At 56.9% G+C, this 21,452-nt stretch overlaps 3 protein-coding genes and 2 gene segments (V, D, J or C); all 5 read left to right on the forward strand.

Annotated features, from left to right (window-relative positions):
- Positions 1-429: 429 nt before the first annotated feature.
- On the forward strand, positions 430-1,576 carry LOC135458306 (uncharacterized). Its single transcript, XM_064733369.1, has 2 exons — positions 430-481; positions 942-1,576. Exons 1-2 carry the CDS (start codon positions 430-432, stop codon positions 1,574-1,576), a joined length of 687 nt encoding a protein of 228 aa, XP_064589439.1.
- A 1,033-nt stretch (positions 1,577-2,609) lies between these two features.
- Positions 2,610-21,452, forward strand: part of LOC135458564 (M1-specific T cell receptor alpha chain-like) — a 208,892-nt gene continuing 190,049 nt past the window's right edge. The window contains exons 1-2 of the mRNA XM_064733780.1: positions 2,610-2,690; positions 3,187-3,483. Of these exons, the coding sequence (XP_064589850.1) occupies positions 2,639-2,690; positions 3,187-3,483 (349 nt within the window). The 5' untranslated portion in view covers positions 2,610-2,638. The remainder of the gene's footprint in view (positions 2,691-3,186; positions 3,484-21,452) is intronic.
- On the forward strand, positions 12,631-13,602 carry LOC135458284 (T cell receptor alpha variable 26-2-like). The segment is given in 2 exon segments: positions 12,631-12,682; positions 13,172-13,602. Coding segments are annotated over 2 exon segments (483 nt in total).
- LOC135458574 (uncharacterized) lies at positions 16,951-18,346 on the forward strand. Its single transcript, XM_064733790.1, has 2 exons — positions 16,951-17,105; positions 17,531-18,346. Exons 1-2 carry the CDS (start codon positions 17,054-17,056, stop codon positions 18,097-18,099), a joined length of 621 nt encoding a protein of 206 aa, XP_064589860.1. The 5' UTR covers positions 16,951-17,053; the 3' UTR covers positions 18,100-18,346.
- LOC135458285 (T cell receptor alpha variable 26-2-like) lies at positions 19,202-20,300 on the forward strand. The segment is given in 2 exon segments: positions 19,202-19,273; positions 19,756-20,300. Coding segments are annotated over 2 exon segments (597 nt in total).

Consider the following 21,452-nt stretch of genomic DNA (forward strand, 5'->3'; position numbering starts at 1 on the left):
TGCAGGGACACACGATAAGCACGGATTTGTCTGTGGCCCCACATTGGCTAGCACGGCCCTCGGTCTGTCCGTGTATCCCTAATCGGCAGGGAATGTCCTGACCATGCCAGGGACACCGAGCACTGACCAGCACAGAGCAGCAGCTGCCCAGGCTCACAAACAGCGTGAGCGGGGCCGGCATGTGCCCAGTGCAGGTGTGTGCAGGGTGGATCTGCTTCCCAGGCGGTGTCGCTGCTGTGTGCGATGGGACACAGCTGTCCCTTGTCCCTGGCCATGCCAAAGGTCCTTGTGTCCCTGGTTGTGCCGGTGCCGTGAGAGGCGGGGGCTGAGGCGGCCGGGGCGGAGCTGGGGCGGCGCAGAGGAGGCGGCACGGCCGCAGCAGAGCCGGGGCTCAGGGGCACAGCGAGGCTCGGCCGGCGGAGCGGCGGCATGCGGCGGGCTCGGGCCGCGGCGCTGGTGGCTCTGGCTGTGCTGCTCATCGGTGCGTGGGGATGGGGTGATCCCCCAGGTGCCCGGAGGCTGCCGCCCTGCCTGGCTTCTGCACAGACCTCTCACCAAGAACTCTTCTCCCATTAATCCCTCTCTCTTCTCCACCCTAAACTTCTATTCTGTGCCAAAACCTGCACAAACATTTCATCTTTATAACTGATAAAGTCAGTCCTTACCCCTTGTTAATTTTCCTCATGTCTTTTTGTTCTTTCTTCCACATCCTCTTCTTCTCCCGTGCCTCTGCTAATCCTTCTGTCATTCATGCATTCGTCACTCCACCAGCGATTAATGGACACTTCCCCTCCTACATATCTCCGTGAACTTCCTCTGGGAACTGTTTTCATCCTCATCTCTCTGTGTTCCTGACAGCTTCTGCGGGCGGTGTTCTGTGGATTAGCAGAGCTGGGTAGAAGGTAGGAGTTGAGTTTTTTTTCTTTTTCTTTCCTTGACAGTGGCTGCAGTCAAAGCCCAGGTGCAGCAGGAGGCATTCCTGCAGACCACCGAGGGCACCAGCATCAGCATCAAGTGCTCACATGCCAATATCCGGACTGGTGATTTCATCCACTTTTACCGTCAGCTGCCTGGCAAAAGACCCGAACTCCTGGCAGTCACTGCTAAAGCTCCCAAGGCGGTGCGAGTCCCTAAAGGGCGTCTGACGGTGTCGGCAGATCGGCGTTCGAGCTCGCTGTGGCTCGCTGAGCCCCGGCGCGGGGACGCGGCCGTGTATTACTGCGCGCTGGGGGCCACGGGCAGAGGAGCCGGGGCTGCGGCCGGGCACGAACCGCCGCGGGCGGGGCCAGCAGGGGGCGCTGCCGCTCCGCCCGCCGGAGCCGCCGAGTCCCGCTCGTCCCGGGCTGCCGCCACCAGCACCGGCAACGGGACCGACAGAAGCACCGCCAATAGGACCGGCACCGGCACTGGCTACAGAACCGGGATCGTCACCTGCACTGACACCAGAACCAACACCGGCACTGACAATGGGACAGGGACCGGCACCAACACTGCCAATGGACATCAGCACGGGCAATTGACATCAAAACCGACACCGGCAATGGGACCGGGACAGATACCTGCACTGACACCGTAAACGAAGCCGACACCGGCAATGGGCATCAGCCCCGGCAACGGACATCAGATCCGACACTGCCAATGGGACCAGGACCAATACCTGCACTAACACCAGAACCGACACTAACACCAGCAATGGACATCAGCACCGACATTGGCACTGGCAATGGGACCAGCAATGACACCTGCACTGACACCAGAACCAACACTCACTACAGCAACGGATATCGGCACCGACAGCAGCACTGGCACCCATAACAGCACCAACACTCCCTCCAACAGTGACACTGACGCCAACACGGGTACCTTCAGTTTGGCTTCACAGACCGTGCTCAGCCCCTCTTCTCAGCCTGGGCTGTGTCCGGCTGTGCTCCTCATGGCAGCAAACAGCCCCGCCAGACCACAGCTCCATGTCCACACTGTGAAAAACTCCAATCACTTGTTTTTAAGATTTGAAATGTTTAATAATAATAAAATGGATATTAAAAAAGAGCAACACAACAAAAATTTTGGCCGGGGCTTGGCTGGGAACCTTGTCCTTCCACACAATGCTCCTGCCCTACTGCATCTGGCACCGTGTGGCCTTAACAAAGCCAATAGCTGATATCACTCCTTGGTGTGTTGCTGCCTTGTGAGCTGTTGGAGCAGCCCCATTTGCAGGGATACATGAGAAACACAGATTTCTGTATGACGGCACAAAAACATTTGTGTCTGTCGGTGTGTGTCCCTCGTCGGGAGGGAATGTCCTGACCATGCCAGGGACACCGAGCACTGACCAGCACAGAGCAGCAGCTGCCCAGGCTCACAAACAGCCTGAGCGGGGCCGGCAGCCGCCCAATGCAGGTGTGCGCAGGGTGGATCTGCTTCCCAGGCGGTGTCGCTGCTGTGTGCGATGGGACACAGCTGTCCCTTGTCCCTGGCCATGCCAAAGGTCCTTGTGTCGCTGGTTGTGCCGGTGCCGTGACAGGCGGGGGCTGAGGCGGCCCCGGGGCGGAGCTGGCGGCGGCGCAGAGGAGGCGGCACGGCCGCAGCAGAGCCGGGGCTCAGGGGCACAGCGAGGCTCGGCCGGCGGAGCGGCGGCATGCGGCGGGCTCGGGCCGCGGGGCTGGCGGCGCTGGCCGTGGTTCTGATCGGTGAGCGGGGAAAGCAGCAGTGGGGGTGGTCGGGAGGCTGTGCTAGACCCCCCTCGTCCTAAGATTCTTCTCTTACCCTTCTTCTCCTTCTCGTTCTTTTTGCTCTCTGACCCCTCCTTTCCTGCCATAGGGTTTTTTTTTTTCCTCAGTGAAATCTTTCCCAGCGAGTTTGCCTATGCCACTCCAATTTTCCATCCATCCATCCATCCATCCATCCATCCATCCATCCATCCATCCATCTATCCATCCATCCTTCCATCCATCTCTTCATGCAGATCTATTTTCCCCACCCCTTTCTCCTCTTAAAAATATCAATTGTCCTTCAAAATATCCATCATCGATTCTTGTCCCTGGACAAACACTCTTGGAGAAATATTGTCTCCATATTTTATTATACGAACTCATCCCAGCTAACGCTGCTCTGTCTACCTCTCCCATTTCGTCCTGCATGGCATTTTCTAATAAATAAAAGTGATTGTTGCTATCTCTCCGGCAGTGGCTGTGGCCAGAGCCCAGGTAGCGCAGGAGCCGTCAGTGGAGACTACCGAGGGCACCGGCATCAACATCACCTGCTCACATCCCAAAATCCTGACCAGCCAAACCATCTACTGGTACCGTCAGCTCCCTGGCCGAGGACCAGAATTATTCGTGAGCATTCACAAAGACTCCAAAGAACTGCCGGGCAGTGCGGGCCATGTGTTGGTGTCGGCAGATCGGCGTTCGAGCTCGCTGTGGCTCGCTGAGCCCCGGCGCGGGGACGCGGCCGTGTATTACTGCGCGCTGGGGGCCACGGGCAGAGGAGCCGGGGCTGCGGCCGGGCACGAACCGCCGCGGGCGGGGCCGGGCGGGGCCAGCAGGGGGCGCTGCCGCTCCGCCCGCCGGGGCCGCCGAGCCCCGCTCGTCCCGGGCTGCCGGGATGGGGCCGCCACCAGAACAGACACCGGCACCAGAACCGACAGCGGTACCACCAATGCTCATCAGAACGGACACCAACAGCGGCAATGGGACTGGGACCCACGCCAGAACCGGCAACTGCAGCTCCAACTTGGAGTCACCCACCTCCCTCAGCTCCTCTTCTCAGCACTGACTTAATGAGTTTTTGCCCCGGCTGCCTGCTCTCCCCAGTACCAATCCCATCCAATCCCAAGGTCTTGTGAGCCACTAAGTGGTTTAGCCAATCTTTAACATCCTCAGTCTGATTTTCAGGGGTTCCATGATGCTCTCCTTCCCTGTCTCCCAGATCACGAATCCAGTTGTCCTGACGATAATCAATCCTACTCTTAAGATTGAGGCAAAGAATGTGCTAAGCACCTCAGCTGTTCCCTTGTCTTTGGTGAATGAGAAGTCTATGAGAGTGAACTGAGCACAGAAGAAAAAAAACACTCCTGAGACATTTGTCTTGTGGGTAATTTTGTAGGAGAAAGAGAAAGGGAAGGGGCTTCAGACTCACCTGTTTTCCAGACTCAGAAGGAGCCCGGGTGCAGTTGAACAATGATGCAGTAGACTGCAGGAGATTTGTCCAGGGAAGAGGCACTGAAATGCAGTCCCTTCTTCCTGAGCCCTCCTTTTTAAGTTGCTCTAAACATCACACTCTGCCACTGCAAATTGCCAGCCCCAATAAGGATGGTTTCACCCAAGTTTGCATTTTTAGTTCAATTCCATTTCAAATGATGGGAGTGCCACAGTATGGCTGGGAATGCTTACACACACAGAGACAAATGGTCACAGAAACACACCGGCAGGTGTCTCAAGGCCAGTGCACAGCTGCTGTCCCCTGAGCTGCATCTCATTGGTTTCGTAAACACAGAGAAGGGCTGGGGCTTTATGCCCAGGTCCTGTATCCGTGTGTATGGGTTATATCCAAATGCCCTGAAGGAAAATTCCGGAGTCCCCACATGACAGCAAAGGGAGGATGTCAGGGAACACATTATGGGAGCGAAGGAAAGCCCAGGAACTGTCAATAGTGATCTCCACGGTCCCAGTCCGATCCCTGCCCCCCAGGCCGGCCCCGCCGCTCCCGACGTGCCGAGAGCCGAGCGCCGCCCCGCAGGCCCCGCGCTCGCCTCCGCTCCGTTCCCTGCCAGGACTCGGCCCGAGCCCGAGCGGCAGCGGCGCAGGGCTCAGCCCCGGGGCGGAGCTGGGGCGGCGCAGAGGAGGCGGCACGGCCGCAGCAGAGCCGGGGCTCAGGGCCACAGCGAGGCTCGGCCGGCGGAGCGGCGGCATGCGGCGGGCTCGGGCCGCGGGGCTACCGGCGCTGGCTGTGCTGCTCATCGGTGCGCGGAGGGTTCAAAGGAGTCGAGTCTGGGCTGGGGTGATCCTGCAGGTCCCCGTAGGCTGCTGTCCTGCCTGGCTTATTCACAGATCTATGTCCGAGAGCTGCTCTCTTGTTTTTCTTTCCCTGTTTTCAATCCCATATGCCCTCAGAAATATCCTGATTCTATTCTGGTCCAACTCTGCCTAAGCATTCAATTCCTCTCCTTCTTTATTACTTACTAAGTCAGTTCTTAGCCGTTCTAACTTTTCTGTTATTTTTGCGCTTTCTCCCTCATCCTCCTGTTCTCCAGTGAATGCACCATTCTTCCTGTCATTCACGCATTCATCTCTCCACAAGCCAGTAATGGACAATTTCATTCCTGCTTATCTTGAAATCCCCTAGGTCCTGTTTCTCTCATCATCGCTCTACGTTCCTGACTGTTTCAAATTCCTGCGGGATTTGATCTTTGCAGTGCGGCAGTGTACAATTTAGAGTTGATCGATTTTCTTTCCCTGGTAGTGGCTTCAGGCAGAGCCCAGGTGCAGCAGGAGCCATTTGTGGAGACCACCGAGGGCACCGGCATCAACATCACCTGCTCACATACCAATATACGGATGGGTGATACAATCCAATGGTACCGTCAGCTCCCGGACAAAGGCCTCGAGTTGGTTGTGCTCACAGTGAGAGAGACCAAGCCACTGCCGGACAATGCAGGACAGCTGTTGGTATCGGCAGATCGGAGTTCCAGCTCGCTGTGGCTCGCTGAGCCCCGGCGCGGGGACGCGGCCGTGTATTACTGCGCGCTGGGGGCCACGGGCAGAGGAGCCGGGGCTGCGGCCGGGCACGAACCGCCGCGGGCGGGGCCGGGCGGGGCCAGCAGGGGGCGCTGCCGCTCCGCCCGCCGGGGCCGCCGAGCCCCGCTCGTCCCGGGCTGCCGGGCCGGGGCCGCCACCAGAACAGACACCGGCACCAGAACCGACAGCGGTACCGCCAATGCTCATCAGAACGGACACCCACAGCGGCAATGGGACCGGGACCCACACCAGAACCGGCAACTGCAGCTCCAGCTTGGAGTCACCCACCTCCCTCAGCCCCTCTTCTCAGCACTGACTTAATGAGTTTTTGCCCCGGCTGCCTGCTCTCCCTAGCACCAATCCCATCCAATCCCAAGGTCTTGTGAGCCACTAAGTGGTTTAGCCAATCTTTAACATCCTCAGTCTGATTTTCAGGGATTCCATGATGCTCTCCTTCCCTGTCTCCCAGATAAGGAGGCCAGTTGTCCTGATGATAATCAATCCTAATCTTGAAGACTGAGGCACAGAAGGTTTTAAGTATGTCAGGCATTCCCTTGTCTTTGTTGAATATATTCCTCGTGAGAGTGGAGTAAGCACAGAAGAAAACTACAACTGCTGAGACATTATTCAAGTGGGGTATTGTGTAAGAGAAATTGTGTAAGAGAAAGAAAAAGAGAAGGGGCTTCAGACTCACTTGGTTTCCAGACTCAGAAGGAGACTGGGTGCAGTGGAACAATGATGCAGCAGCCTGGAGGACATTTATCCAGGGAAGAGGTGCTGAAATGCAGTCCCTGCTTCCTGAGCCCTCCTTTTCCAGCTGGTCTAAAAATCACACTCTGCTAGTCCAAATTACCAACCCAAACAAGGATGGTTTCACCCAAATTTGGATTTTTAGCTAGTGCCGTTTGAAATGGTGGGAGTGCCGCACCATGGCTGGGAATACTGACACACACACACACACACACACACATAGAGACACACACACACACATGGACACACAGACAGGACTCTCCAGGCCAACGCACAGCTGATCTTCCCTGAGCTGCATCACATTAGTTTCATGGACACGAAGACTGGGTCGTTATGCCAACGTCCTGTATCCGTGTGTGTAGATTTCCTTCCTGTGCCTTGAAGGATAATTCGGGAGTCCCCACATGACAGCAAAGGGAGGATGTCAGGGAACACATTATGGGAGCGAAGGAAAGCCAGGCACTGTCAATCGTGATCTCCACGCTCCCAGCCCGATCCCTGCCCCCCAGGCCGGCCCCGCCGCTCCCGACGTGCCGAGAGCCGAGCGCCGCCCCGCAGGCCCCGCGCTCGCCTCCGCTCCGTTCCCTGCCAGGACTCGGCCCGAGCCCGAGCGGCAGCGGCGCAGGGCTCAGCCCCGGGGCGGAGCTGGGGCGGCGCAGAGGAGGCGGCACGGCCGCAGCAGAGCCGGGGCTCAGGGGCACAGCGAGGCTCGGCCGGCGGAGCGGCGGCATGCGGCGGGCTCGGGCCGCGGCGCTGGCGGCGCTGGCCGTGGTTCTGGTCGGTGCGTGGGGGTGGTGAAGGGGCCGTGGGGTGGGGATGGGGTGATTACACAAGTCCCCGGAGGCTGCCGTCCCCATTCACAGACAACTTGTGGAGAGCTGTTCTCCCATTCATCCCTCCCTCTTCTCCATCCCTAAGTCCCGCAGAAATCTCTGGGTTCTATTCTTTGCACTATCCTGCAAAAGCGCTGCTTTTTAATAACTCACAAAGTCTGTTCTTACCCCTTTTAACTATTCTACCTGTTTGTGCTTTCTCCCACATCCTCCCAGCGACTCCACCGATCCTCCTGTCATTCTCACATTCCTCTTTCCACAAACGACTAATGGACACGTCTCTTTCTGCCTATCTTGAAATCCTGGGGGAACTCTTTTCCTAAACTTCTCTATAGGTTCCTGTTTCTGTGTGATTTGTACTGTGCATTGTAGGATTTCAGGTTTGTCCTTTTTCTTTCCCCGGTAGTGGCTTCAGGCAGGGCCCAGGTGCAGCAGGAGCCATTCATGGAGACCACCGAGGGCACTGGCATCAATATCACCTGCTCACATCCCAAAAAACAGAGCAACGAATACATCCATTTCTACCGTCAGCTCCCGGGTCGAGCACCCGAATTCCTCGCAATCTTTTATGGAGGCTCCAAGCCACTGCCGGACATTGCAGGACAGGCGTCGATGTCGGAGGACGGACGTTCGAGCTCGCTGTGGCTCGCTGAGCCCCGGCGCGGGGACGCGGCCGTGTATTACTGCGCGCTGGGGGCCACGGGCAGAGGAGCCGGGGCTGCGGCCGGGCACGAACCGCCGCGGGCGGGGCCAGCAGGGGGCGCTGCCGCTCCGCCCGCCGGGGCCGCCGAGCCCCGCTCGTCCCGGGCTGCCGGGCCGGGGCCGCCACCAGAACCGACACCGACACCGGCAGTGGGACCGGGACCCATACCAGAACCGACACCGACAACGGCATCTCCAGCTTGGAGTCACCCACCTCCCTCTGTCGCTCTTCCCAGCACTGCCTTAATGAGCTTTTCCCCCCGCTGCCTCATCTCCCCAGCACCAATCCCATCCAATCCCTAGGTCTTGTGAGCCTCGAAGAGGCTTAGAAAATCTTTAACTTGCTCTGTCTGGATGGCATTGGTTCCTTGCTGCTTGCCCTCCCTGTCTCCCAGACCAGGAGGCCAGTTGTCCTAAGATAATCAATCCTAATCTTGAACACTGAGGCAAAGAAGGTGTAAAGCACCTCAGCCTTTCCCTTGTCTTTGGTGAATACATTCCCGAGGAGAGTGGACTGAGTGAAGAAAATAAGCACTGCTGAGACATTTGTCGTGTGGGTAATTTTGTAGGAGAAAGAGAAAGGGAAGGGGCTTCAGACTCACCTGGTTTTGGCACTCACAAGAAGCCTGGGTGCAGTTGAACAATGATACAGCAGCAAGCAGGAGATTTATCCAGGGTAGGGGTGCTGAAATGCAATCCCTTCTTCCTGAGCCCTCCTTTTTAATTTGCTCTAGACATCACACTCTGCTACTGCATATTGCCAACCCCAATAAGGATGGTTTCACCCAAGTTTGCATTTTTAGTTCAATTCCATTTGAAACGCTGGGGGCGCCTCAGCATGGCTGGGAATGCTTACACACACACGCACACATGGACACAGAGACATACCGGCAGGTGTCTCAAGGCCAGTGCACAGCTGCTCTCCCCTGAGCTGCATCGCATTGGTTTCGTGAACACAGGGAAGGACTGGGGCTTTATGCCCAGGTCCTGTATCCGTGTGTATGGGTTACATTCAAATGCCCTGAAGGATAATTCGGGAGTCCCCACATGACAGCAAAGGGAGGATGTCAGGGAACAGATGATGGGAGTGAAGGAAAGCCAGGCACTGTCAATCGTGATCTCCACGGTCCCAGCCCGATCCCTGCCCCCCAGGCCGGCCCCGCCGCTCCCGACGTGCCGAGAGCCGAGCGCCGCCCCGCAGGCCCCGCGCTCGCCTCCGCTCCGTTCCCTGCCAGGACTCGGCCCGAGCCCGAGCGGCAGCGGCGCAGGGCTCAGCCCCGGGGCGGAGCTGGGGCGGCGCAGAGGAGGCGGCACGGCCGCAGCAGAGCCGGGGCTCAGGGGCACAGCGAGGCTCGGCCGGCGGAGCGGCGGCATGCGGCGGGCTCGGGCCGCGGCGCTGCTTGTGCTGCTCATCGGTGCGTGGGGGCTACGAATGGGCCACGGTCTGGAGCTGGGGTGATCCCGCAGATCCCCGGAGGCGTCCGCCCTGCCTGGCTTCGTCGCAGACCTTTTCTCGAGAGCTGTTCTTCCCATTCATCCTTCCCGCTTTTCCATCCATATGCTCTCAGAAACCTCCTGATTCTACTCTATGTGCTACCCCTTGCAAGCATTCAATATCTCTCCTTTATTACTTACAAAGTCATTTCTTAGCCCCACTAAGTAATTTCTTTTTGCGCTTTCTCCCAATTCCTTCCTTTCTCCAGCGACTGCACCATTCTTCCTGGCATTTCGGCATTCATCTTTCCACAAGCCAGTAATGGACAATTTCATTCCTGCTTATCTTGAAATCCCCTCGGTACTTTTTCTGTCATCATCTCTGTACATTCCACATTGTATCTGCAGGCTTTCTTCTGTGAAGTAGGGCATTGGAGGATTTTAGCCTTGTCCTTTTTCTGTTCCCAGCAGTGACTTCAGGAAGAGCCCAGGTAGAGCAGGAGCCATTCCTGGAAACCACCGAGGGCACCGGCATCAACATCACCTGCACATATACCAAGAAAGTGAGCGGCGATTACATCCATTTCTACCGTCAGCTCCCGGGTCGAGCGCCCGAATTCCTCGCAATCATTTACGGAGGCTCCAAGCCACTGCCGGACATTGCAGGACAGGTGTCGTTGTCGGAGGACGGGCGTTCGAGCTGGCTGTGGCTCGCTGATCCCCGGCGCGGGGACGCGGCCGTGTATTACTGCGCGCTGAGGGCCACGGGCAGAGGAGCCGGGGCTGCGGCCGGGCACGAACCGCCGCGGGCGGGGCCGGGCGGGGCCAGCAGGGGGCGCTGCCGCTCCGCCCGCCGGGGCCGCCGAGCCCCGCTCGTCCCGGGCTGCCGGGCCAGGGCCGCCACCAGAACCGGCACCGGCAATGGGACCGGGACCCATACCAGAACCGGCAACGCCATCTCCAGCTTGGAGTCACCAACCTCCCTCAGTCCCTCTTCTCAGCACTGCCCTAATGACCTTTTGCCCCAGCTGCCTAATCTCCCCAGCACCAATCCTATCCAATCTCAAACCCTTGTGAGACACTAAGTCGCTTAGAAAATCTTTTCACTTTCCCCTGTCATCATGACACGGGTTCCATGCTGCTGGCCTTCCCTGTCTCCCAGATCAGGAGGCCAGTTGTCCTGACGATAATCAATCCTGATCTTGACGACTGAGGCACAGAAGGTGTAAAGCATCTCAGCGTTCCCTTCTTTTCGGTGAATCTATTCCCCATGAGAGTGGACTGAGCAATGAAGAAAACAACCTCAGCTGAGACATTTGTCATGAGAAAGGGAAGGGGCTTCAGACTAACCTGGTTTCCGTACTCAGAAGGAGCCTGGGTGCAGTTGAACAAGGATGTAGCCGGCTGCAGGGAATTTGGCCAGGGAAGAGGTGCTGAAATGCAGCCCCTGCTTCCTGAGCCCTCCTTCTCCAGCTGCTCTAAACAATGCATTTTACTAGTGCAAATTGCCAGCCCGACTAAGGGAGATTACAACTAAATTTTGATTTTTAGTTAAATTCTGTTTGAATTGTTGTGAGACCCTCAGCATGGTTTGGAGTGCTCACACACAATTGGACAGAGGTACACAGGGACACACAGACACATGACACAGAGATAGGTCTCTTCCTGCCAGCACAGAGCTGCTCTCCCCTGGGCTACATGACAATGGTTTTGTGGACACGGACAAAGGCTGAATCTTTATGCCCACGTCCTGTATCCATGTGAGTGGGTTCCTTTCCAGTGCCCTGAAGGACAATTCGGGAGTTCCCACATGACAGCAAAGGGAGGATGTCAGGGAACACATTATGGGAACGAAGGAAAGCCAGGCACTGTCAATCCTGATCTCCGCGGTCCCAGCCCGATCCCCGCTCGCTCGTCCCGGGCAGCCACCACCGGCACTGACACTGGCACCGCCAATGGGACAGGGACACACACCATAACCGGCAACTGCAGCTCCAATTTGGAGTCACCGACCTCCCTCAGCCCCTCTTCTCAGCACTGCTTAAATGAGATTTTGCCTCGGCTGCCTGATCTCCCCAGCACCAATCCCATCGAATCCCTAAGTTTTGTGAGCCTCTAAGAGACTTATCTAATCTTTAAGTTCCTCCGTCTGGATAACAGGCGTTCCTTGCTGCTTGGCCTCCCTATCCCCCAAATCAGGAGGCCAGTTGTCCTGATAATAAGCAATCCTACTCTGGAACACTGAGGCACAGAATGTGTTAAGCACGTCAGGCATTCCCTTGTCTTTGGTGAATACCTTTCCCACGAGAGTGGAGTGAGCACCGAAGAAAAGAATCACCGCTGAGACATTTGTTGTGTGGGCAATTTTGTAAGAGAAAGAGAAAGGGAATGGGATTCAGATTCACCTTATTTCCAGACTCAGATGGAGCACGGGCACAGTTGAACAAGGATATAGCAGCCTGCAGGAGATTTCTCCATGGAAGAGGTGCTGAAATGCAGTCCCTGCTTTCTGATCTCTCCTTTTAAGTTGCTCTAAAAATTCACACTCTGCCACTGCAAATTGCCAATCCCAATAAGGATGGTTTCACCCAAGTTTGGATTTTTAGTTTAATTCCGTTTAAAATTCTGGGAGTGCCACAGCATGGCTGGGAGTGTTCACACATACACAGGAACACATGATCACGAACACACACAGGTCCATCCAGGTCAGTGCACAGCTGCTCTCCCCTAGGCTGCATCACATTGGTTTTGTGGACACGAAGAAAGGCTGAGGCTTTATGCCCAGGTCCTATATCCATGTGTGTTGATTTCCTTCCAGTACCCGGAAGGACAACTCAGGAGTCCCCACACCACAGCAAAGGGAGGATGTCAGGGAACACATTATGGGAGCGAAGGAAAGCCAGGCTCTGTCAATCGTGATCTCCACAGTCGCAGCCCGATCCCTGCCCCCCAGGCCGGCCCCGCCGCTCCCGACGTGCCGAGAGCCGAGCGCCGCCCCGCAGGCCCCGCGCTCGCCTCCGCTCCGTTCCCTGCCAGGACTCGGCCCGAGCCCGAGCGGCAGCGGCGCAGGGCTCAGCCCCGGGGCGGAGCTGGGGCGGCGCAGAGGAGGCGGCACGGCCGCAGCAGAGCCGGGGCTCAGGGGCACAGCGAGGCTCGGCCGGCGGAGCGGCGGCATGCGGCGGGCTCGGGCCGCGGGGCTGGCGGCGCTGGCTGTGCTGCTCAGCGGTGCGTGGGGTGTTCAAAGGGGTCGAGTCTGGGCTGGGGTGATCCCGCAGAGCGCCGGCGGGTGCTGCCCTGTCTGGCTTCTGCACAGACCTTTTCTCGAGAGCTGTTCTCCCATTCGTCCCTCCCTCTTGTCCCTCCCTATATTCTCTCAGAAATCTCCTGTTTGTACTCCATGTTAAACCCTGCGCCATCATTCCGTATCTCCCCTTTATTACTTACAAAGTCAGTTCTTAGCCCCACTAACTCATTTCTTTTTTTCCTTTCTCCCACTTCCCTCCTTTCTCCCGTGACTGCACCACTCTTCCTGGCATTTCGGCATTCATCTCTCCACAAAGCAGAAATGGAGATTTCTGTTCCTGCTTATCTTGAAATCCCCTTGGTACTTTTTCTGTCATCATCTCTGTACATTCCCAATTGTACCTGCAGACTTTCTTCTGCGAAGTAGGGCATTAGAGGATTTTAGCCTTGTCCTTTTTCTGTTCCCGGCAGTGACTTCAGGCAGAGCCCAGGTACAGCAGGAGCCATTCCTGGAAACCACCGAGGGCACCGGCATCAACATCACCTGCACACATACCAAGAAAGTGAGCTCCGATTACATCCATTTCTACCGTCAGCTCCCCGGCCAAGCACCTGAATTCCTGGCACTCGCTGCTAGAAGCTCCAAGCCACTGTCGGACATTGCAGGATCGCTGTCGGTGTCAGAGGACGGGCGTTCGAGCTGGCTGTGGCTCGCTGAGCCCCGGCGCGGGGACGCGGCCGTGTATTACTGCGCGCTGGGGGCCACGGGCAGAGGAGCCGGGGCTGCGGCCGGGCACGAACCGCCGCGGGCGGGGCCGGGCGGGGCCAGCAGGGGGCGCTGCCGCTCCGCCCGCCGGGGCCGCCGAGCCCCGCTTGTTCCGGGCTGCCGCCACCGGCACTGACACTGGCACCGCCAATGGGACAGGGACACACACAATAACCGGCAACTGCAGCTCCAATTTGGAGTCACCCACCTCCCTCAGCGCCTCTTCTCAGCGCTGCTTAAATGAGTTTTTGCCTCGGCTGCCTGATTTCCCCAGCACCAATCCCATCGAATCCCTAAGTTTTGTGAACCTCTAAGAGACTTATCTAATCTTTAAGTTCCTCCGTCTGGATAACAGGCGTTCCTTGCTGCTTGGCCTCCCTGCCCCCCAAATCAGGAGGCCAGTTGTCCTGATGATAAGCAATCCTACTCTGGAACACTGAGGCACAGAATGTGTTAAGCAGGGCAAGCATTCCCTTGTCTTTGGTGAATACCTTTCCCACGAGAATGGACTGAGCACCAGAGAAAAGAATCACCGCTGAGACATTTGTTGTGTGGGTAATTTTGTAAGAGAAAGAGAAAGGGAATGGGATTCAGATTCACCTTATTTCCAGACTCAGATGGAGCACGGGCACAGTTGAACAAGGATATAGCAGCCTGCAGGAGATTTCTCCATGGAAGAGGTGCTGAAATGCAGTCCCTGCTTTCTGATCCCTCCTTTTAAGTTGCTCTTAAAATTCACACTCTGCCACTGCAAATTGCCAGCCCCAATAAGGATGGTTTCACCCAAGTTTGGATTTTTAGTTTAATTCCGTTTAAAATGCTGGGAGTGCCACAGCATGGCTGGGAGTGTTCACACATACACAGGAACACATGGTCACGGACACACACAGGTCCCTCCAGGTCAGTGCACTGCTGCTCCCCCCTAGGCTGCATCGCTATGGTTTTGTGGACACGAAGAAAGGCTGAGGCTTTATGCCCAGGTCCTATATCCATGTGTGTTGATTTCCTTCCAGTGCCCTGAAGGACAACTCAGGAGTCCCCACATAACAGTAAAGGGAGGATGTCAGGAACACATTATGGGAGCGAAGGAAAGCCAGGCACTGTCAATCGTGATCTCCACGCTCCCAGCCCGATCCCTGCCCCCCAGGCCGGCCCCGCCGCTCCCGACGTGCCGAGAGCCGAGCGCCGCCCCGCAGGCCCCGCGCTCGCCTCCGCTCCGTTCCCTGCCAGGACTCGGCCCGAGCCCGAGCGGCAGCGGCGCAGGGCTCAGCCCCGGGGCGGAGCTGGGGCGGCGCAGAGGAGGCGGCACGGCCGCAGCAGAGCCGGGGCTCAGGGGCACAGCGAGGCTCGGCCGGCGGAGCGGCGGCATGCGGCGGGCTCGGGCCGCGGGGCTGGCGGCGCTGGCTGTGCTGCTCATCGGTGCGTGGGGGCGGCGGGAGGGTCAGCGGGCATTAGGGATCGGCCCCTGCTCAGAATTCATCTTTTACCGTCCTCTTCCTTTTCGGTGCTTATTGCACTCTGTCCCTCCTCTGCCGGCACAATTTCTTTCCTCTGTAAATCATTGCTTCCGACTTCCGTTTTTCTTCTATATTTGTATCCATCCATCCATCCATCCATCCATCCATCCAACCATCCATCCATCCATCCATCCAATCCATCCATTCATCCATCCCTCCAATGCAGTCTGTTTTTAATATTTCTCTCTGATTTACTGTCAAAACATCCCTTATATCTCTTACCCTCCATCAAACACTCTCAGACAAATCAGATCTCCATACTTTATTCTTAGAACATATCCAAGTTTGCTCTGATCTGTCGTCCTCTCCCATCACCCCTTGAATGGCAATTCCTGTAATAGAAAACTGATTTTTCTTTTCTCCATGGCAGTGGCTGTGACCAGAGCCCAGGTACAGCAGGAGCCATTCATGGAGACCACCGAGGGCACCGGCATCAACATCACCTGCTCACATGAAAAAATCAGTACCAACGATTGGATCCAGTGGTACCGTTTGCTCCCGGGCCAAGCACCTAAACTCATCGCAGCCGCTGCTAGAGGCTCCAAGCCACTGTCGGACATTGCAGGACAGCTGTTGGTGTCGGCAGATCGGCGTTCGAGCTGGCTGTGGCTCGCTGAGCCCCGGCGCGGGGACGCGGCCGTGTATTACTGCGCGCTGAGGGCCACGGGCAGAGGAGCCGGGGCTGCGGCCGGGCACGAACCGCCGCGGGCGGGGCCGGGCGGGGCCAGCAGGGGGCGCTGCCGCTCCGCCCGCCGGGCTCCCGGGCCGCGCCCGCGCAGCTCCTTCCTCTGCCCCGAGCCCGCAGCACCGACAGCGCCCATGGCAGCCAAAGGCCCGCACACTCCGGGCCTGCCTGCCCTCACTTTGACTGCTGCCGCTGCTGCTCACTTCCATCACATTCCTGAGCCTCCCTGATGCATTGATGGGAATAAAGCAGCACCCAGAGTAGGAGAAGTAATTCATGAACTCCGAGTGCGCATACACCAAATAATGGTTCCAGAAACACACTCTGGAACTTGCACACATCCAAAGAGTAGCACACACCTCTGCATTTATGAAGAGGTGTGTGCACACACATTTCCACAGGGGACTCAGGCACAGACACTGCTTCTACCATGTCCCCACTGATGTGCAAACAGGCATGCTCACTTCTATTCCTGCTCCTACACCCAAATCTGTGCATGCAAATCTACATGAACATTCTTGTCCAGAGATGTGCAGATGTAAAGCACATCCCAACAGGGATCTATTCCCACACACTTACTTATTCTTACATATTCACAATTCCCTTCTTCCCTCCTCAGCTTACCCTGAGGCCCACCAGTTTTTGCCTACACATGTGTAAGCATTGGGCTGCTGGTTCTGACTTTGCCCTGTTAAAATTGCCCTCAGGAATATATTTGTGATTTGCTGGATATCTTACTCAGTGTTCAGCCTGTGAGTACACAAACCATGCCAGGGCCTTGCCGGAGTCCTTATCCTTCTCGACAAGGCACCTGCTGTAGTTGTTCCACAGTTTCCCCATCAAAGTCCTTGGCTGATACTGTCCTTGCCTATGATACAACGACACACAGACACATGGACACACAGACAGGTCTCTCCAGTCCAAATGAACAGCTGATCTCCTCTGGGCTGCATCTCATTGGTTTTGCGGACACGGAGAATGGCTGAGGCTTTATGCCCTCGTGCTGGATTCCTGTGTGGATTTTTTCCAGTGCCCTGAAGGAGAATTTCGGAGTCCCCACATGACAGCAAAGGGAGGATGTCAGGGAACACATTATGGGAGCGAAGGAAAGCCAGGCACTGTCAATCGTGATCTCCACGCTCCCAGCCCGATCCCTGCCCCCCAGGCCGGCCCCGCCGCTCCCGACGTGCCGAGAGCCGAGCGCCGCCCCGCAGGCCCCGCGCTCGCCTCCGCTCCGTTCCCTGCCAGGACTCGGCCCGAGCCCGAGCGGCAGCGGCGCAGGGCTCAGCCCCGGGGCGGAGCTGGGGCGGCGCAGAGGAGGCGGCACGGCCGCAGCAGAGCCGGGGCTCAGGGGCACAGCGAGGCTCGGCCGGCGGAGCGGCGGCATGCGGCGGGCTCGGGCCGCGGGGCTGGCGGCGCTGCTTGTGCTGCTCCTCGGTGCGTGGGGGCGGCGGGAGGGTCAGCGGGCTATGCGAGATCCGCCCCATTTCAGAGTTCATTTCTTATCTTCTTGTTCCTTTTCGATCCTTCTTTACCCTCTGTCCCATCCTCTGCCCTGATATTTTTTCCCTCTGTTAAACACTGCTTCTCAAGTTGTCTTTTTCTTCTTTTTATGGATCCATCCATGCATCCATCCATCCATCCCTCTCAGCCACTCTGTTTCTGACATTTCCTTCTTATTTACTTTCAGAACATCCCTCGTGTGTTCGCATCCTCAAACAAGCACTCTCAGACAAATCATGTCTCCATACTCTATTATGGATAAAACATATCCAAGCTCGCTCTGGTTTGTTGTCCTCTCCCATCTGTCCTTGCTTGTCCTTTCTGTAAAAGAAAACCGATTCCTTTTTTCTCCATGGCAGTGGCTGTGGCCAGAGCCCAGGTACAGCAGGAGCCCTCACTGGAGACCATCGAGGGCACCGGCATTAACATCACCTGCTCACATGACAAAATCCAGAGCAGCGAATTGATCTACTGGTACCGACAACTCCCTGGCCGAGGACCTGAACTCCTCATGAGCATTCACAAAGACTCGAAAAAGCTGCCGGATGGTGCAGGACTGCTGTTGGTGTCGGCAGATCGGCGTTCGAGCTCGCTGTGGCTCGCTGAGCCCCGGCGCGGGGACGCGGCCGTGTATTACTGCGCGCTGGGGGGCCACGGGCAGCGGAGCCGGGGCTGCGGCCGGGCAGGAACCGCCGCGGTTGGGGCCAGCAGGGGGCGCCGCCGCTCCGCCCGCCGGGGCCGCCGAGCCCCGCTCGTCCCGGGCTGCCGGGCCGGGGCCGCCACCAGAAACGACACCGGCAATGGATATCGGAACCGATACCGCCACGGGACCGGGACCGGGACGGGCAATGGGATCCACACCATTACCGGCAACGGCAGCTCCAGCTTGGAGTCTACCACCTCCCTGAGCCCCTCCTGGCAGCACTGACTTAATGAGCTTTTGCCCCAGCTGACTGGTTTCCCTAGTACCAATTCAATCCCAAAGTCTTCTGTGCCTCTAAGTGGCTTAGCAAATCTTTAACTTCTTCCGTCTGGTTTACAGGCCTTCCATGCTGGTTGCCTTCCCTGTCTCCCACATCAGGAGGCCAGTTGTCATAATAATAGTCAATTCTACTCTTAAGATTGAGGCAAAGGATGTGCTAAGCACCTCAGCTGTTCCCTTGTCTTTGGTGAATGGGAAGTCTATGAGAGTGAACTGAGCACAGAAGAAAAAAAACACTCCTGAGACATTTGTCTTGTGCATAATTTTGTAGGAGAAAGAGAAAGGGAAGGGGCTTCAGACTCACCTGGTTTCCAGACTCAGAAGGAGCCCGGGTGCAGTTAAAAAATGATGCAGTAGACTGCAGGAGATTTGTTCAGGATAGAGGTGCTGAAATGCAGTCCCTGCTTCCTGAGCCCTCCTTTTAAGTTGCCCTAAAAATCACACTCTGCCACTGCATAATGCCAGCTCCAATAAGAATGGTTTCACCCAAGTTCAGATTTTTACTTTAATTCCATTTGAAATGCTGGGAGTGCCACAGCATGGCTGGGAGTGTTCACACATACACAGACACATGGTCACGGACACACACAGGTCTCCCCAGGTCAATGCACTGCTGCTCTCCCCTGAGCTGCATCCCATTGGTTTTGTGGACAAGGAGAAAGGCTGAGACTTTATGCCCACGTCCTGTATCCGTGTGTGTGGGTTCCTTTCCAGTGCCCTGAAGAACAATTCGGGAGTCCCCACACCACAGCAAAGGGAGGATGTCAGGAACACATTATGGGAGCCAAGGAAAGCCAGGCTCTTTCAATCGTGATCTCCACGCTCCCAGCCCGATCCCTGCCCCCCAGGCCGGTCCCGCCGCTCCCCACGTGCCGAGAGCCGAGCGCCGCCCCGCAGGCCCCGCGCTCGCCTCCGCTCCGTTCCCTGCCAGGACTCGGCCCGAGCCCGAGCGGCAGCGGCGCAGGGCTCAGCCCCGGGGCGGAGCTGGGGCGGCGCAGAGGAGGCGGCACGGCCGCAGCAGAGCCGGGGCTCAGGGGCACAGCGAGGCTCGGCCGGCGGAGCGGCGGCATGCGGCGGGCTCGGGCCGCGGGGCTGGCGGCGCTGCTTGTGCTGCTCATCGGTGCGTGGGGATGGCGAAGCGGCCGCGTTCTGGGGTTGGGGTGATCCCGCAAGTCCCTGCAAGCTGCCGTCCTACCAGGCTTCGTCTTTGACCTTCTCCTAGAGCTGTTCTCCCGTTCATCCCTCCCGTTTTCCATCTCACACTCCTGCAGAAGTCTAATTCTATATTCAACTCTACAGAAGCATTCCAGTCCTCTCGTTCTTTATTACTTACAAAGTCAGTCCTTGCCCCTTCTAACTCCTTTTCTTTTTGTTCTTTCTCCGACTTCCCTCTTTCTCCAAGGAGTGCACCATTCTTCCTGACATTCGGGCATTCATCTCTCCACAAACCAGTAATGGAGATTTCTCTTCGTGCTTATCTTAAAATCCCAGCGGTACTCTTTTTCTCATAATCTGTGTACGTTCCTGACTGTTTCTGTGGAATTTCATCTGTGCACTGGGGCAGTGTAGAATTTAGAGTTGATCCATTTGTTTCCCCGGCAGTGGCTTCCGGCAGAGCCCAGGTGCAGCAGGAGCCATTTCTGGAGACCACCGAGGGCACCGGCATCAACATCACCTGCTCACACGCCAACAAGCGGCTGGGCGATTACATCCATTTCTACCGTCTGCTCCCGGGCCAAAGCCCCGAATTCCTCGCCCTCACTGCTACAAGCTCTAAGCCACTGTCGAGCATAGCAGGATCGCTGTCTGTGTCGGAGGACGGGCGTTCGAGCTGGCTGTGGCTCGCTGAGCCCCGGCGCGGGGACGCGGCCGTGTATTACTGCGCGCTGGGGGCCACGGGCAGAGGAGCCGGGGCTGCGGCCGGGCACGAACCGCCGCGGGCGGGGCCGGGCGGGGCCAGCAGGGGGCGCTGCCGCTCCGCCCACGGGGCTCCCGGGCGGCGCCCGCGCAGCTCCTTCCTCTGCCCCGAGCCCGCAGCACCGACAGCGCCCATGGCAGCCAAAGGCGCGCACACTCCGGGCCTGCTGGCCCTCACTTTGATTGCTGTTGCTTCTCCTCACTTCCATCACATCTCTGAGCCTCCCTGATGCCTTGCTGGGAATAAAGCAGCATCCAGAGTAGGAGAAGCAGCATTCAAAGAACTCCTACTGTATATACATGCATTCACGGTTCCACAATCACACTCTGGAGCTTGCTCACATCTAAAGAGTAACTCATAGCTCTGCATTTATGAAGAGGTGTGTGCACATATATTTCCAAAAGAGACCCAGACACAAACACTTCTCCTTCTGCCATTCCCCCACTGATGTGAAAATACGCGCGCTTGCTCCTATTCTTCCTCCTGCATCCAAGTCTGTGCACGCACATCTATGTGAACACTCCTGTCCAGAGATGTGCACACAGAAAGCACATCCCAACACAGATCTATTCCCACACACGCCCTCCCTTCTTCCCTCCTCCTTTCAGCCTGGTGGTCACTGCTTTTTGCCTCCCCATGTGTCAGCATTGGGCTGCTGTTTCCGACCCAGCCCTGTTTAAATTGCCTTCAGGGAAGTATTTGTGCCTCTCTGGACATCTTACTTTCTGTTCACCCTGTAAGTACACAAACCATGCCAGGGCCTTTTCTGAATTCTTGTCCTTCCCCACAAGGCTCCAGCATTCTGCTGTTGTTCCCAGGTTTCCTCAGCAGTCTCCATGGCTGATTGTGTCCTTGCCTGTGTTCCCTCTTTGTGCACTTGTGTTCAGGCATTGTCCAAAGGAATCCATGTGGGAGCACAAATTCGTGCATGAATCCTCCCCGATATACAGAAGTCTCTCTCTCTCTCCCTCTGTGTGTGTGTGTCTGTTCCTGTGTCTGCCTTTCGGTCTAGGTCCCAGTGTGTTGCTCCACAAGTGAAATGTGTTGATCACACTGGAAATGTTCTCCACTGCTCAGCCATAAGCACTACAGAGCAGCAGCTTCCAAGACTCAGAAGGAGCCCGGGTGTAATTGGAGAATGATGCAGCAGCCTGTAGGAGATTTATCTAGGGAAGAGGGGCTGAAATACAGTCCCTGCTTCTTGAGTCCTCCTTTTCCAGCTTCTCTAAACACACACACACAGACACATATACACGGGCACACGGACAGGTCTCTCCAGGCCGATGCACAGCTGCTCTCCCCTGAGTTGTATCACATTCATTTCCTGGACATGGAAAGAGCTGAGACATTCTGCTCAGGTCCTGTATCAATGTGAATGGGT

The sequence above is a fragment of the Zonotrichia leucophrys genome, chromosome 27 (assembly GCF_028769735.1).
Source record: "Zonotrichia leucophrys gambelii isolate GWCS_2022_RI chromosome 27, RI_Zleu_2.0, whole genome shotgun sequence".
NCBI classification, from domain to species: domain Eukaryota; kingdom Metazoa; phylum Chordata; class Aves; order Passeriformes; family Passerellidae; genus Zonotrichia; species Zonotrichia leucophrys.

What these genes read in the sequence shown, in the direction of transcription:
- LOC135458306 (XM_064733369.1), top strand. Translation starts at nt 430, where the DNA reads ATGCGGCGGGCTCGGGCCGCGGCGCTGGTGGCTCTGGCTGTGCTGCTC. An exon ending in TCTGGCTGTGCTGCTCATCG is followed by an intron (nt 482 to 941) that starts GTGCGTGGGGAT and finishes TTTCCTTGACAG; the next exon opens with TGGCTGCAGTCAAAGCCCAG.
- LOC135458574 (XM_064733790.1), top strand. Translation starts at nt 17,054, where the DNA reads ATGCGGCGGGCTCGGGCCGCGGGGCTGGCGGCGCTGCTTGTGCTGCTC. An exon ending in GCTGCTTGTGCTGCTCCTCG is followed by an intron (nt 17,106 to 17,530) that starts GTGCGTGGGGGC and finishes TCTCCATGGCAG; the next exon opens with TGGCTGTGGCCAGAGCCCAG.